Source organism: Dermacentor albipictus, unplaced genomic scaffold, assembly GCF_038994185.2.
Source record: "Dermacentor albipictus isolate Rhodes 1998 colony unplaced genomic scaffold, USDA_Dalb.pri_finalv2 scaffold_22, whole genome shotgun sequence".
NCBI classification, from domain to species: Eukaryota; Metazoa; Arthropoda; class Arachnida; order Ixodida; family Ixodidae; genus Dermacentor; species Dermacentor albipictus.
The window spans coordinates 2,444,118-2,460,844 of record NW_027225576.1 but is presented as its reverse complement, the minus strand read 5'-3'; the positions used below and the strand labels follow the sequence as shown (position 1 = coordinate 2,460,844).

General features: G+C 46.3%; 1 protein-coding gene across 1 annotated transcript; it reads right to left on the bottom strand.

Annotated features, from left to right (window-relative positions):
- Nucleotides 1–8,341: 8,341 nt before the first annotated feature.
- Nucleotides 8,342–9,105, bottom strand: LOC139052420 (uncharacterized). The gene is made up of 4 exons (XM_070529516.1): nt 9,074–9,105; nt 8,918–8,983; nt 8,775–8,840; nt 8,342–8,535 (listed from the first exon to the last, which is right to left on the bottom strand). Exons 1-4 carry the CDS (start codon nt 9,093–9,095, stop codon nt 8,342–8,344), a joined length of 348 nt encoding a protein of 115 aa, XP_070385617.1. The 5' UTR covers nt 9,096–9,105.
- Nucleotides 9,106–16,727: the final 7,622 nt, after the last annotated feature.

Here is a 16,727-nt window from a genome sequence, read left to right as displayed (position 1 = left end):
CTGCAAGATATACGAGCGCAAGTCAAATAAATGTGAGCCAACAACGGGGTACTTCTTTTAAAAGTAGTCTTCATGAGAATTTAGACATTTGTCCCAATGACTAACGAGTCGCGTGATTCCCGTCTTATAAAACTCCTTGGGTTGCTGCTTCAAAAAGTCTGTATCTGGTTCCCTTGAGCTGTTTTTTTGGTTGCCCCAAAATGTAGAAGTCGCAAGGTGACAGGTCTGAGCTGTATGGCGGATGCTGCAGCGTTTCCCACTAGAACTTTGCCAGTTTTGTATTAACCACATAAGCGACGTGGGGACAGGCATTGTCGTGGAACAAGATGACCCCATTCGTCAATTTTCCACGTTGTTCGTTCTTGAGTGCGACACACTGCCGTTCTGGCGTTTCACTATATCGGAAACAATTGATAGCCTCTCAAGATTTAGCAAATTCGATCAGTAATGGACCCTGACGACCGACAGAAAAGTCAACAACACCTTTCCAGCGGAAATGATGGCCTTTGCGTTCTTTGGGCGTGGTAAATTCAAATGTTTCCACTGTAAGCTTTGCCGTCGTGTTTCAGGCTCGTAGTAGTGGCACCAAAGTTCGTCCCCGATCACAATTGCAAACATGAAGTCGTCATCCTCATTGTGTTACCCGATCAGATGAGTCAAGGCAGCGCGAAACTACTCTGTCTTCTCGCAATGGATCAAAATCTTGGGGATCCATTGCGCACCAAAGAGCCGATAACCGAGAAGCTCATGAATTAAGGCGTGAACCGAACCGTGACTGATGTTCAGATGGTCTGCCAGTTCATCGATGCTTATCCTCCGTTCTTGTTTCATCAACTCATGAACCTTTGAAATTGTGTGGGGGGTGATTGCACGATGGTTTTGGCCCGGTCTTGGAATGTCTTTACAACGTCCTTTAAACCGTTTGCTCCAACGCTTCACAGTGGTCAATGAAATGCCGTGTTCAACGTAAACGGCATCCATACGGCGATTAATTTCTGTTTCGGAAACACCTTTAGCCGTCAAAAACTTCGCGACACCGAACTGTTCAACTTTTGAAGTGTCCATTATGTGACGCAACCATATTCAACCCAGTGTATGAGAGCATTAAAGAACATTTATCTTCACACCTGCGTGTCACTTTTGTAAATGAGACATGCCGTTCTCCTACGCGCATGCCTCGCAGATAATGAACCGAACTATTATTGCGTGGTTAGGGTAGGCGCACTTTCATTTGACTCGCCCTCGTACATTAGAAATGCAAAGTTACAATGGGATATACAAATGTGAAAATACGGCTTGATAAAGGACAAAAAAGTGTCACTGGAAACATAGTTCACTGCATGTATACACAAAACATCGCAACAAGATATTTAAGTATACGTATAAGTCTCCAATGAGTCTATGTATGTAAGAAAAAGTAACTGTATGTAATGCGTCAAACAAGGCAAATAAACATGTTGCACAATCATAGATTCACAGAATCCTAGATTCCGCCCCCATTCCATCCACTCCCCCCGATGTATTGAGTGCGACGGAAGGCGGTGCGCTTGCTCCCCGCTTTTCTCCTTTGCGCACACAAGACTGAGCCACCATCGTCGGCTCACCCATTCCACCTCCCCCCCTACGCTTTCATTCGCACATACAGCATGCAGCGCGTGGTCACGATTTCATCACCCTTGGACTTTATACGAAACATGAGGGCGACGGCGACGGCAGGAATGCGCCTGGAGTGTCCATATAATTGCTTTCGCAATAATATAATAAACGTATCCGGCAACTAAAGCGTCCCGTCGCCCATTACTTTCCGCAATAGAAGTATCAAAATCGAACTTTCACCATGCGACAATTCGCTGCGCCGCAACAATGTATTTTTTTTCTGTGAGACGGAGGCACCGAAATGGAAAAAAAAACGCATAGGAAAGTATGTTGGCCAGAATCGAATGCCTACATCGGGCATCTAATGGGGCTGCAGAATTAATACCGAAGAAAACATGAGACGATTGGCCCACTGAGAACCATACGCATATTGCTCAGTATCCTACACCGGCGAAACAAGACTTTCCGGAAAGGTTCCGCTGAAGGAACGCGGTGCAATCCTTCGAGTCCCCACAGTGATGGCGGTGAGCGACCATTGTTTTTTTTTTCTCGTCTGCTAGCTAGAAAGCTTCCAAAACTCTGTCAGGTGAAAATCCGCTCGGCCAGAGCAAACAGAACGCCCACCGAAGTGCACCGCGCGGTGGTCGGGGCCGTACGAGAAAAACATATGCGCTCTGGCTCGCTCTGGCAGCCCGCGGGTAGGGTAGCGAAAACAAAAAAAAAAAAAATTGAAGAGGCTCAATGTGTTCTCGGCGAATAAAAGTCAAAGTAGAAAAAATAAATAAGAACGTAGTTACTTTGGCTGGCTTTAGTGTCTTGACATGGTTTTTCTGGCATCGGTTAAAAAAGTGTTGATATTTTTTTATGTGACATGACGGCACAAATGAACCACCCCATCACATCGTCTCATTGGACCTAGCTGCGTGTTTTGTCAACTCGTCTGCTAGTGTGTTGATTTGGCTTGTGCCGTTGTATGTTCCGATGTAAGACTTTAGAAAAGTCAATGGACCTTTGGCGTCAAATGTTTATAACAACATTAAACCAACAAAGTTCCGCAATTGAAAATTTAAAGCACAACTTTGGAAATGTCAATGCACGTTTGACATGCACGTTTGCAATGCACGTTTGACACGTTTGAGCTTATGAGATTTATACCCATAAAGTTCCGCAATTGATATCCATGCGCTCCATAGATTCCGTGGCCTCAGTGAGATGCCGCGGCGAGCCCGCTCACCATCAAAGCGCCCTTGAAACTTTGTGCTCGGATGGGACTGCTTGGCGTTATGTGACTGCCGGTGTATGGGCGTTGCCACGAAATCCAGCCCGAGTTCGCAATCTTCGTGGTTAAATGTCTTTTCGAGCGTCAAAAAGACATTCTAGACAAAATCCAGAGTGATTTCCGGCGCCGGGGGGTCGCTTTGGTCAGCGGTGCATGGACAGCCCGAAAAAATTTCGGGGGGGGCTGAAGCCCCATAAGCCCCCCCCCCCCCCCTGGCTACGCCCCTGGGCATAGTTGGTTTCGCCGCTGAAGCGGTCGTTTGGGTGTCAGGTGACGTCGTCGATATTGTAGCCGAAGGCAGCGCTCCGAAGTTGCAGTCGGCTGTCAAGGTTCCGAAGGCCGCAGCGTAGCTACCGATCGACTCGTCTGGCCGTTGCTCGGGTCTTTGAAACACGTACCGGCTCTAAAGCTCGGATGTCCTGGTGTCGAAGTGCCGCCTAAGAAGTGTCACTAAATCATTTAAGTTGACTTCTGCCAGGATCTTCGGCGCTATCAGCGCGCACACGATGTTAGAAAGTGTCGGCTCCACAAAGCGTGAGAAGTGCCCACTTCTTCGCTGTCGTCGCTCGCCACGAAGTAAAAGTCGCGGCGCTGGATCCACGATTCCCATGATTTGCCCGAGAAAGGCTCGACAGCGCCGTGTATTCGTCCTGTAGCCATGGCCTTAACTTCGAAAACTCGTAGATCCGCTTCGCAACTCCTGCCTCATCGCCAGTGTTACGTACGGGGTCTGGCCCCATCCGTGAAAGGAGTGCGCATCGGTTGGTGGCAGAAAACAGACTGCGTTTATTTTCTACAAAAGACGCAGGCGAGAGCTGCATGTGTTCGAGGGGGCAAATTATAGGTCCCTGTCCGGTAGTCGAGACGCTGAGGGCGACGGATGATTCTCAGAACTCGACTCGGGATGGGGTCGCTTCCCGTTTCTCCGCACTGGTGCTTCGTCCAGCCGAGGAGCGATGGTGCGTCGCTTGTCCACAACACAAGCTTTCGCTATCACAGCTACAAAAAGTGCGCCAGTGCGCCGTACACAACCGAGCACATAGTGACGTGTGTTGTCGCAACATTATGCGTTAGCAATAAACAAATAACAAAAAAAAGCGGCACAGGTAAGACGACTGCACAGTGTTCTAAAGGTAAGTCACCACGTCAATGCCACACATGCAGCACAGAATGTGACAGTGCAGGAGTCGCGTTTTCACCATGATGCGGAAGCTTCTACCTACATCGACAAAAATATGCCAGTGTCGTCTGCTGTTGGCGATAGTTGCCGACTTCGAACAGTGTTGCTCTGCGCACTGCCGAATGTTTGCCAGCTTTCAACAGACGTCGCGTCCCCAAACCGAAGTGCGGATGCAGGCGCATTCGAACCGCTCGAGCTAAATAATAAAAAAATTACTAATAATACAGCAAACGTAATAACAATATCCTGGCACGATGCGAAATATTGCTGGTCGCCAGCACTCGAGGCTGCCAACTCGCTGATGCATGTTGCCAGTTGCTGGTTACCCATTTGGACAACCAGAGAGCGCATGCGAACCGCCTCGCATCATGCGGTTTCAGCGTAAATGCAATTTTGTGACCGATCGCGACGACCGCCCGTTTTTCACGAACCGCCTGCATACGGTGCGGCGTGCGGCGATGGGCGGTTTGAGCAACACGGAGGAAATCCGCGGAAAAGTTCGTTCGAGTCCTGCGGAGCAGTTTTTTCAATCTGGATCTTGCTTTGTCAGTCGGTAACTGGCCTTAAGAATGTCGTGTCGGATTTGCGGAAGAAATAGAGAAAAGCACCATTATTCAAGGCGTATTTAAGGCGTAAAGCGCGCGCACGTTGAAAGTTCGTGTTGCTGAAACACGACACAAGCACGCGGTGTGCTCAGACACGCGAGTAATTACCAGAGTTTCAGGTTTTGACAGCGTGAAAGTATGTGCACGTGGTTTCGTAGGTTAATTTACGTGCCTGCAGAATGCTTTTGTTCGGCCGGCGCGTGAGAGATTCCGACTGTCTGCGGTCAGCAATGCCTGGCAGCAGGGCCGTTTCTGTTCCGCGTCTTTTACAGATGTACGTAGCTCATGCACAGGTTGTGGTGGCCATGAGCAGCGTTTTCACACATAGGCGGTATAGATAATTTGAACAACGTACCAGCATATGAAATCGTTATTTATTTATTACAGTGCAAATGGTTAGAATTTGATAGAAAAAAAAAGAAGGAACTTGATAGGACAACTGGAAAGAGGTTCAGAAAATAATTATCCCCCTCCCCTCATTGGCACCAGCAACACTTTTGTTGAAGTGCTAATTTTATCTTTGTATACTACGTGCGTCTGTATTCTTTTGCGTTGTAAGTTTTCACAAGGAAGCAGTGTTGCGTTAACTGGAACAGTCAAGGCACACAAGACAGAAAAAAAGTTGATTCTAGGGTTTTACATCCCAACACCACGATCTCATAAGGCACGCCATAATGGGGACTCCGGATTAATTTTTTTCCAGCTGGGGTTCTTTAACGCGCCGCCAATGCACTGGACACGAGCGTCCTTGCATGTTGCCCCCATCGAAATGCGGCCGTCGCGGTGGCTTAGTGGCCGCGGCGGGTATAGAGACAGAACAATAGGGCTGTAGGACCGAAGAGTCCTCAAATGGGTTTAATAAAGGTGCATATAAGAGTCTTGCAGACAAATATACAGCACAAATACACACAGTCCACTGAGCTGTCAGGCTTGCCCAGGCAATCGCACTCGAAGAAAAAAAAGAATTATTAGAGCAGATTGCAACAGATGCACTTATTCTTGTAGTAGTACAGGGATACAAACAAGTGCAAGAGACATTGAGAGCAATTTTTGCCGTATAATGCAGTTGGCAGTCAACAAGTTATAAATACATATGCACGAAAAATATATACAATTATAGTCCAGATAATTTTGAAGCGTAGCCCTCCCCCCCTCCCCCATTCCTTAGAAGAAAGAAATGTAGCATTTCCATGACGCCACACACCACTTTCGTGTTTACGTCACCCTTGCCGATCGAATTGAACTTCAAGATAAGTGCAGTGAATTTTGTCTTGTGGAAGTTATTACTTTACATTTGTAGTGGCTACTTGTTTACCAATGCTGCGACTACCACACTTTAGGTTTCTGGTTTGTGCCGCTCGCCCATTTTCTTATCGAAGGAGAATATGAATCCTAGTTTTGAAGAACACTCGAAGCAGCTTTCTGTCTATTCTGTGGCAGGTAGGAAAACAGTTGACTGTTGTGACACTGTTACAGAGTCCTCAAGCTGAGCCAAAAGTACTTTGTTGTGGAGCAGGTTTTCAGTGTTGGCACGAAACAAGTTCTCCGCTGTTTGCAAAAACTCAATAACAGTAGGTGAAGGCAGAGTGAGTTTAATATTATTAGTATACGATTTGAGCTTCGTCAGACTGCTGGCTTTTTTGCAAGTGATTGCCTCTACGCACTGACTACAGGCAGTCATGTTCTTTTGAACGTTGTTGACGACATAGCCTGCTAGGTAATTAAAAGGCTCTTGCTCAGATTCATTCAAATCCAAGAAGTCCTCAGGAAAAACGACAATCCCCTGTGCACGCTGCACCTGTGACCTGCCGAAACAATATCCAGGCCACTCAGAGCAAAACCAAGGTCGTTACTATAACTACCACTGTTACTTGGTTTGAAAAACTGGGCCATTGTTGCCGCGCGGAGAGCGCAACGGCATTCAAGTGGCTTTGGCACCGGGTTTCTTGAACGAAGTGTAGAAAACAAGTTTTCTAGACTATCTTGCCCAAATCGGCTTAGTAGCACAAAAGAAAAGCCTCGAACATTGAGGTAGTACTCCTGAATTTCAAGGGCTGCAGTTGTGCCAAGCACAACACCAGTCTGAATCGGCTTCCATTCAGTTTTTTCTCGCTCTCCAATCTTAAGGCTTTGAAATAGCTTGATCACATCTCGCCGAAAAATAACTGTGTCTTCGTATTTCACTTCGTCCAGCTTACTGATTGCGAGCTTATTTGTTCTGGACGTCATTATCTTAAACCACTTGTGCACTACGTTAAAGAACCAAGCTGTTGTTAAGGCTCCTTTAGGAAGCTTGCTCGTCTGGACAAGGTATTGCAAAGCTGCTCCAGTGTCGTGATTAAATAGCGAGTATGCCAGGCCCACTTTCATCTTCTCGAAGTGTCCCGGGTCCAAGCATGCCTCTTAAGTGTGGTGCAATCTTCAGCTGCTGCTGTGAGTCAATTTCCCCAAGTTTTTTCACATAAGCCAGGCTCACTTCATCTTAAGGCAAATTACGCTTCTCTACAACGTCAGGTGGAATGAAAATTGTTTGCCCACGAGTAAGATGATTCCTCAAATTCTTAAGTAAATGAGGAACATCTGCCATGAAATAGAGCTTTCTGCTTGGGTCGCAGGGGTGAGCACAAGATACAGAAGGCCTGGAATATTTTCCCACGACTACACCAAACTTCTTCCACAACGCCTGATTTCCCTCACCCATGTCACTGACCACAGCATCCACTCTGATGCCAATTTTTTCGCACTCATTGATGACTGACAAAACAAAGTTCTTTACCGCACTAGAGCTAAATGAATTTCCCGTGAAATGGTACGCAATCGTTTGCTTCCAACGTGTAGTTACTCCTCCTAACATATAAACCAGAGCCTGAGTAGCTAATGCATCTACTGGGGAGGTGCCGTCAGCCAGTGGAAGTGAAGGCCTGCCGATTACAACTTGAGTAGAAGGGTCGTACGCCAGGCCTGGTGTCAAATGGATTTCATCCAGCATCAGTACTTCATGCTTCTCATGGTCTTCCATGACACCAACCTAGCACGAAAAAAAGACCAAGGAAATGTGATGATAGTATTTCAGCAACAGGAAATAGTTGTACGGGTTACTAACTTTTATATTTGTTTTGTACACAGTGTGACCCTTGAGTATCTAGACTCACATATAGCGTGCTGTACACTGAGTGTGGCTAAACAAAGCGAAATTAAAACATGAACGATTTCTTAACATCACTTGTGTAATATGTGGGTGGAAGGAGAGAGAAAAGATCGTTTTGTTTCCCGTTATTTGCGAGCTTCGCTGGAGCTTTATCTCCTATTTATCAACTACAAATGAAATGAATAACATTCATAGCTCAGTCTTATAATCTCACACGTCGCATAATGTGACCATGCACATTCTTAGATCTTAAATTATTAGCTCAGAAACGTTCACCCCACCTTGACAGACATAGAGCGAATAATGTCGTGTAGGAGGCCTGGTGCGAATTTGTGACCCTGAAGGTGCCTTTGTAGAGTCCGTTCACCTGGCAAAGGAGCGGCTAGTTCCTTTACGAGAGCATATCCTCGAGAGCTGCATGATAGCCTGAGTTTCAGTGCCTTCTTCATTGTTGCTTGTGTCCACGGTGTCCCACGCATGCTCTTTTTCTCCATGGAGAGTAGTTGATCAGCTGCCATGAAGGAACTGAGCTGCTACTTCATGAGGGCTTTTACATTAATGGCTTTTCTCTTGTGCTTATGTGCAAGAGCAGAACTTCTCTGCAAGGCGTGTAGTTGGGCTTCAAGCTCAGCAATTTTTTTCTGAAGAGCAGCGACTGTACGATTAGGCTCCTGGCTTGCTTCAATATGGTCAGCCACTGCGTTGGGAAGTGGCACGTCTGGAACCGCTGGAACGGCAAAACAAAGTGTCCTAATAGTAGTAAATGCTGCAGTTAGAATGCAAGAAATGCGATACAAGACATGCCAAAAGTATGAAGTTTGTGCTTATATGCTTCCACCTAAGCATTGCTCAGAAAGATATATCCTGATGCATTCACTGTATCAGGTTGCCAAACACTTAAACAGCTATAGGCAATGAAACGTACTTATGTAGAAACCACTTATTCGGAAGCAATAGCATACTTACAGCCATGAAAAGCTGTCGTGTTTAGAGGCACTTCAATAGAAATGGGGCTGCAGACGGGTACTTCATCTGCACAAAACATGAGTCAAAGTTGGAGGATGCAATGCGATTATGTTTTGTACACTTCGCCACACAACGAAGCTTACTGTAAGGTTGCTCAGCCTCTTCAATTAACAGGTTTACACCAGACACTTCTATGTTGGCTTCCGTGCCTGTACAGAACAAAACGTGAGGACATATAACCAAAAGAATATAAAAAGAAACACGTATTAACTTGCCATAAAGGCAAATGCCAACCTCACCTCGCCCCCAAGAACCAGGCATGGTTCTCTCATCTGTAGCAACTGAAATAAAAGCGGATGAACAAGAGTATTTAGCAGTGGCGTAGCCAGAAATTTCGTTGGGGGGGGGGGGGGGCTTACGTTGCAGCTTGGCCTCCTCCTGAAGAGGAAGCTGTATCTCGGATGCTCCTATCTAAATACATGTAGAAGGTGAATTAGTTTTTTTCGGCAACCACTGCACAAACTTTGATCAGGTTTGTTGCATTTAAAAGAAAAACTTAAGTTCTACTGTCTTCTGGTTTCGAATTTTTTTATTTATGGTGTCAACTTTTTATTAAAAATTGGCACAAATCTCAAATTTTCAGGAAAATAAACTATCATGTTTAAAACTATGTAACTCAAAAATGAAATATAATGTCACAATTCTGTGAATCGCATCTAATAGTGCTTCTACAGCGGACAAAATTGATATGTTACAAATAAATCTCAAACAATTTAGCACTATCGAAATACGGCTTTTGCAGAACCCTTGTGCACCACGCAACTAATTCACGTAAGATACAGATGGACATACCGAATTTGTCCGCTTTGACTCTTATAATAGATGCCATTTGAAGAACCACGATATCTGTTTTTGATGAAGAGCTTTTCGTTTGTAAACGAAGTGCATCTATTTTTTCGCACTTTCAAATTTTTAAAAATATTTTAAACAAGATTCAGGCCCTAAATCAAGCTTCCGCTTCCAGCAGATACTAGAAGTTAACTCTTTCAAATTCAACAAAGTTCATCAAAAGTGATCCAGGGGTTATCTCAGAAAAGCGTTTCTGCGTTTTACATTTATTTGAATAGACCGCGTCGGAGTTGGGCCCGAGCTAAAGCTTCCTCTTAAACAATTTGTCGAGAGATCAAATACATGAATAAAGACTGCATTGCCATTGCCAAAGATGCTGCAACCGAATTCTTGAACGCTACGCACTTTCAAAACAAACAATATATGTAATTTTAAAATAAAAAGATATGCTCGTATGTGCCAGAAATTGTGCTCAAAATAACTCATATCAATGCTTCCTTGTTTTTTGTCTATTTAATAAGTAAAGAAAATATCACACGAACCTTAGAACTATATTAGTTCGAAATAAGCAAAGCACTTTATGCCACCGATATGAAAAATGTAAAGGCCATGAAATTAACAAGCTGAGGACAAACATGTTAATGAAACTTTGTCATTCAACAGCCTTGTTTACATTTTTGTACATATGCAACGGCCCGTGAAAGATCTCAATGACGCTGTCATTTATTCCAATGTATTACGCAGGAGCAGCATTCACCGGTCGTGTATCGTGAGTAATTGCACCGAAATTATTGTCCCAACAGAGAAGAGAGCACCTGTATAAAGCCGTTCTGCAAAATATACGAGGGCGAGTCAACTGAAAGTGAGCCCATGCAAATATATGACAAACGGGGCACTTAATTTAAAAGTAGTCTTCATGAGCATTTATACATTTATCCCATTGAATAACGAGTCGGGTGATTCCCATCTCATAAAACTCCTTAGGTTGCTGCTTCAACAAATCTGCAACTGAATCTTTCACATCATCGTCCGACGCGAATCTGTTTCCCTTAAGCTGTTGTTTGCATTTGCCCCAAAAGGTTGAAGTCGCAAGGCGACAGATCTTTGCTGTATGGCGCATGTTGCAGCGTTTCTCACTTGAACTTTGCCAGTTTTGTATTAACCACATCAGTGACGTGGGGACGGGCACTGTGGAAAAATTAAAAATTAAATTAGGGGGTTTTACGTGTCAAAACCACTTTCTGATTATGAGGCACGCCGTAGTGGTGCACTCCGGAAATTTCGACCACCTGGGGTTCTTTCCTAACCTAAATCCTTTCCTAACCTAAACCTAAATCTAAGTACACGGGTGTTTTCGCATTTCGCCCCCATCTAAATGCGGCCGCCGTGGCCGGGATTCGATTCCGGGACCTCGTGCTCAGCAGCCCAACACCATAGCCAGGTCGTGGAACAAGATGAGCCCATTCGTCAATTTTCCACGTCGTTTGTTCTCTATTGCCCCGCGCAGCCGATCCGGCGTTTCACAATATCGGAAACGATTGATAGTCTCTCCGGCTTTAAAAAATTCTATCAGTAATAGCCCCTGACGATCGAAAAAAAGACAGTAAACAACACCTTTCCGGCGGAAATGACGGCCTTTGATTTTTTGGGGGGCGGTGAATTCGAATGTTTCCACTGTAAGCTTTTAAGAGGCTCAATCGGTCCTCACGAATAAAAGACAAAGTAGAAAAAATAAATAAGAATGTAGTTACCCTGGCTGGCTTTAGTGTCTTGACATGGATGCTTTGGCGTACGTGAAAAAAGATGTGGGATCGAATCCCGGCCACGGCGGCCGCATTTCGATGGGGGCCAAATGCGAGAACACCGGTGTATTAATATTTAGGTGCACTTTGAAGAACCCCAGGTGGTCGAAATTTCCAGAGTCCCCCACTACGGCGAGCCTCATAATCAGAAATTAATTTTGGCACGTAAAACCACATAATTAATTTTTTTATTTTTTTATGCGACATGACGGCAAAAATGAACCACCACAATGCTTCGTCTCATCGTATCTCGCTGCGTGTTTTGTCAACTTCTCTGAAAGTGTGTTGATTTGGCTTGTCTCGTTGTATGTTCCGTTCTAAGACTTTCGAAAAGTCAATGCACCTTTGGCGTCAAATGTTTATAACAACATTAAGCCCACAATGTTCCGGAATTCAAAATCTAAAGTACGACTTTGGAAATATCAATGCACCTTTCGCATGAAACGTTTATTAGAACTATATACCCATAAAGTGTCAGAATTGAGATCCAAGCGCTCCCGATTCCGCGGCCTCAGCGAGATGCCGCGACAAGCCCGCCCGCCGCGCCTTTGGAACTTTCTGCTCGGATGGAGCTCTTTGCGTTACGATATGTGACTCCCAGTGCATGGGCGTTGCCGCGAAATGCAGCCCGATTTCTCAATGTTCGCGCTAAAATGTTTTTTTCGAGCGTCAAAAGGACATTCTAGAAAAAATCGAGCGTGATTTCCGGCGCCGTGGGTTGCTTTGGCCGGCGGCGCATGGAGAGCACGAAAAAATTTCGGGGGGGGGGGGGGCTGAAGCCCCATAAGCCCCCCCCCCCTGGCTACGCCCCTGGTATTTAGGTGTTTGCCAGGAAGTACAAAGTTTTTGTGAACCTATACCCACAGCCATCGGATGTGGAGGGGGTGCCATTTAGAGGCACATCAATGGAAATGGGGCTGCAGGCGGGGACCTCATCTGCAGAAAACATGAACCAAGGTTAAGGGCTTCTGTGCAATTTACGTATTTTACACATGGTGACATGACACTTAGTCTCCAATTGCTCAGCCGATTTGACCTGCCAATTCGTGCCTGAAACTCGTACAGGGTCGCTCAATATTAAAGGGAACAAAGTTTGCCTGTTCAGTTATTTATTTCTCCATAATTCTGTGCGTCAAGCGCATTTCTTCGTGTTTCCGAACTTTTTTTCCTCCCCTTGCAAATAATATTCAAAAGTAATTTTCAAGTTTAGTATAAGAATAAGCAAACAATTCGGCTTTTTGTGCAAATTGGTTGTTCCCTTTCATATAGAGCGACCCTGTACAACGAAATCTGACCCTGCACAGGGCACGCCGTGAGGACTAAGACCGAAAAGAATCAAAAGTGTGCATCAAATCGCCACGTAGGTACATGCCAACCTAACTTTGAATGGAGCTGTTGCGGTCGTGCGTTGCAACCATAAAATACAAGGAAATGAACAAAAAATACTGAGGGGAGCAATCGGGTGAAAGCATTACCTTTCGGTAGATTTTATAAGCTGTACTCACAGCCATTGCTGGATGTAAGACATGATGGTTCTTGACAAGGTTCGGTGCACAGGAGAGCATCAGCTGGAAAAAAGCGAGTTATTTAAGATGTGAATGAAGCATAATACTTACCACTTGCTCTATAGTATATGAGAACTTACATTTTGAACCTCCTGTACCTGGAACATACATGCCACTAAGTGCCTGCAGAGTTCTGTGAATTACTGAACCTAGTTTCACAAAAATAAAAAATAGAGTTGAACATAACGCATAAATATACTTGGCCTATAGCGCATAAGAAAAAAATTAACTAACGGCGGGCTGGTGGCTTCCTCATTTTAGGCTGCTTCTTGTGTATAAAAATGTGCGGCACTGCATCCTGCTTCAACCTTTTAATGCCGCTGTATTGAAGGATTAGCGGTTCAAACTGATCTTCAGAGAAGTGGTCCTGAGAAGAGAGACAAAAAAATTTCAATACTGAATTGAAAAAAGAAGGATTTTTATAACACGTATGCGCAGCTTCCACAGCAACCCTGTCCGCACTACATAATCAAAAACACGAAATTATTTGTCGCAAGAGATGGAAGACAACATACAGTTCATATGTCGCATGCGATACCCATTTATTCAATTGGACGCATAAAAGTGTTAACGTTAAGCAGTAAAAATGTTAGTCCTTATCAGCGGGCCTGCGGTCCTTTGCGGCCGTTCTCGGCCATTATAATCCTGCACACAAAACGTGCGAGTAGCCGCTGCTCATGCCTCCAATATCGAGCACTCGTCCAGCAGCAGCCGGGATAGAGGCGAAATGCAAGAGGCCCGTAAAGAGATTCCTCCTTGGTGTTCCGTAATTCTCCTCGCACGGGCGCAGTATGTTGCAGCAGTCGCGGGCGATTTTTTCATTGCGGGGTGCTTTGGTAATCGTGACAATAGATATTTTTTGGCAAGTACTGCTCCAGGACGGCACATTCAACGGCTAACGGAGACATCTGAAGAGCACGCGAAATTACAAGAAAGCAGGCGGCGCAGGAAGTGTGCGCATACGAATTGGCGGTCCGCGAACGCGGACAGCCGATCTTACACCCCCTTGGCATGCACAGGCTTCGGCGAGCCCCATCCAGCCCTGGTTCTAGCTTTGGTGTCAATAACACGTCAATAACACGAAATAATGACACGTTGTTCCAACTAGTAAATAAAATCTGTTGAAGAAATACAATCGCGCCGAGGCGCCAACTTCTAACGCAGCGCTACCGCGCCGACGCGAGAATTATGAAACACCAACGAGGAATTTACCGGCCCACGTACGACTCTACGATCAAAGTGCATGTTAAACATCTCTTGGCGACCTAAATAAAGTTATCCGGAGCAATCCACTACGACCTCCATCATAGCTTTAGTCGCTTCGGGACGTTAAAAACGTTAATCACCACAAACCAAATTAATGCATGCAGGTGTACATTCGAAGCTAAAAGACTGCATCCATAAGTCATAGTGAGCCCTGCAAAAGCGTCGAGAATGTGCAAACTTCTGGTGGAGCTCAAAACACACCCTAAATAATGTCGCTCTCATGTCGCAGGCCAGCTGCAGATGCGTGCACTTTCACCGCAAAACGAAACTACATGAAACGAAGAGAACACATACCAAAAAAGAAAAGTGAACTTAAACGCGCTAAAAACCACGCAGAGCATGAACACATACACTTTTTCGAAGCGGAAGGCGTGAACTAGGCTCAAAAGAAGAGGTTGGAGGAGCCGTGGCACTTACTTCACAAAGCCGCGCGTTCTTTGCCACTTGCTCAAAGTCAGCCCGCCCGATCTTGTGAATCCACACTTTTCTTCGTTTTGCGTTGCGCCCGGCGGATGGCAAAGCAAAAAGCTTTTTGCCGTCACTGGGTCTGTTGTGGCAACCGTAGGCGCAGCAGCACGGCATCGCAATTAAGCACTCGGCCCTAACACATTGTATAAAACTACCGCGCTCCTTCAAACCGCCTGCCGTACTTTCGTCGCGCAGGCCCAAGACTGGGGGTCGGAGCGCGCTGGAAAGAAAAGATATACAAAAGTGCGGCGCCTGCTCTGCGCCGGAAAGAAAAAAAATATACAAAAGCGCGGGGCCTGCTTTCACGTGACACAGATTGGCCAATGGGGGAGCGGAGGAGGCTGGGGCGACAGAAGGAGTGGAGGAGGAAGCGCCTGGGTGAGCGGGGTGGCGGAAAGATCTAAGAATGGCGCTACTTTGGAAAATTGAGGGGCTTTAGCTCCGCGCGCTGACGGCGAGAGTTGCCCGAGTGACGCTAGACTTCGCCCTCTCTCGCGCGCGGGGCCTTGTCACGCTTGATAAATTTCTAGTGCGCCGTTCGGTTGCTCTGCTGCTGACGGTCGCGACGAAGGGGACTGTGCATCGCCTGTAGTTTAGCACATGGCACTGTCGAACTGTAGTGGACAGCCGCGGGGCATCAAACCGCGCCACTGAGAAGGAACGAAGAATCGTTTTTAATGTTGTTTTGCTTATATTCACCATACCTCTCATATTAGTGCATTTCGTTGGCGTCTACCACTGCTCGATTTTAGGCAACACAAAGCAAGGAACCGCAACGGCGGCTACGGTGAAGGCCGCTCCATGCGCCCTCTTTCACGCCGGCGCGATAACTGACAGGCGCCAAGCTTTGCTGCCAGTGCGGGTTCGCTGTCGATATTACCTTTTCCGGCATTGTCTCCAGCAGTGGGTGTAATAACTATAGCAACGACGCCTCTCAGAACTGCTTTAATTCGATACTACAATACGCAGCCCGTTATGAAACTTTCTTTACAAAAATACCGTCAGAAAGAGACGATTGTATAGGCGAATCGAAAAAAAAAAAACAAGTCGCTCGTGAAAGCTTATTCACGGAAGCAGATACAAAATGGCATTCCGTGGGTTGAAGAGGTCCTCAGTGGGATGAAAAGTTGCCGTCGACCGCGATGACAGCCTACTCGCCTTGGCATCGGGTCATAGAGCGCTGCTACTAGCTCCGGTCGTCCGCGCAACGCTTCCCACCCTTCCTTCACGGTATGATGTAGCTGATCCGCGGTGCCACAGCAGAGGCGCGATAGGACACCGGCGTTCAATATTTCCTTTTTGTTCTCGGGAACGGTGTGGGCGACGCGCTTTGTAGTGCGCGCTGCTATGCAGATACGGTTGTGTCTAGCCATTGGACACTGGAAGACTAGGAAATGTTTGAAAACGATAACGGTCACATTCGTTTCGTCGCAAAAATGCCATCTCGGGTGCCGATCGAGGAAAGAAGGCGCATCGTGCGGCTTAGCATAGAAGGTGTCCCTCAGCGTGAAATCTGCCGCCGCACCAGGAGGAGCAGAACATCGGCGAACCGCATTATTCAAGCCTATAGGGATGAATACGGTAGAATTGCTGATGTTCAGCGCAGTGGGCGGCCAAGGCTTACAACGTTGGAAGAGGACCAACAGATAGTTGCTGCAGCTGTTGTTGACCCCTTTCTGAACGCCAGGGAAATTCGCGACGCACTGTACCGCAGTTGCTGCAGCGAGACTATCGGGAGCAGACTGAGAGATGCAGGTCTCATGAACTGCGTTGCCGCTCAGAAGCCGCACCTGACGACGAAGCAGAGGGAAGAGCGACTGAATTTTGCCCGAGCGTTCGAGCAATGGACTGCAGAGGAGTAGCGAGAGGTCATCTTCACGGATGAGTCAACGTTCAGCACACGCTGGGATCAACAGCAGCGTCTGTAGCGTCCGTTGGAACAGCAGGTACCACCTGTCATCCTTGCAGCTGAGAGAAGTTGCGGGTAAAGTTCGCATAGCTAG

What these genes read in the sequence shown, in the direction of transcription:
- LOC139052420 (XM_070529516.1), bottom strand. Translation starts at nt 9,095, where the DNA reads ATGCCTGGTTCTTGGGGGCGAG. An exon ending in GCCTGGTTCTTGGGGGCGAG is followed by an intron (nt 8,984 to 9,073) that starts GTGAGGTTGGCA and finishes TGTTCTGTACAG; the next exon opens with GCACGGAAGCCAACATAGAA. An exon ending in CACGACAGCTTTTCATGGCT is followed by an intron (nt 8,536 to 8,774) that starts GTAAGTATGCTA and finishes TTGCCGTTCCAG; the next exon opens with CGGTTCCAGACGTGCCACTT.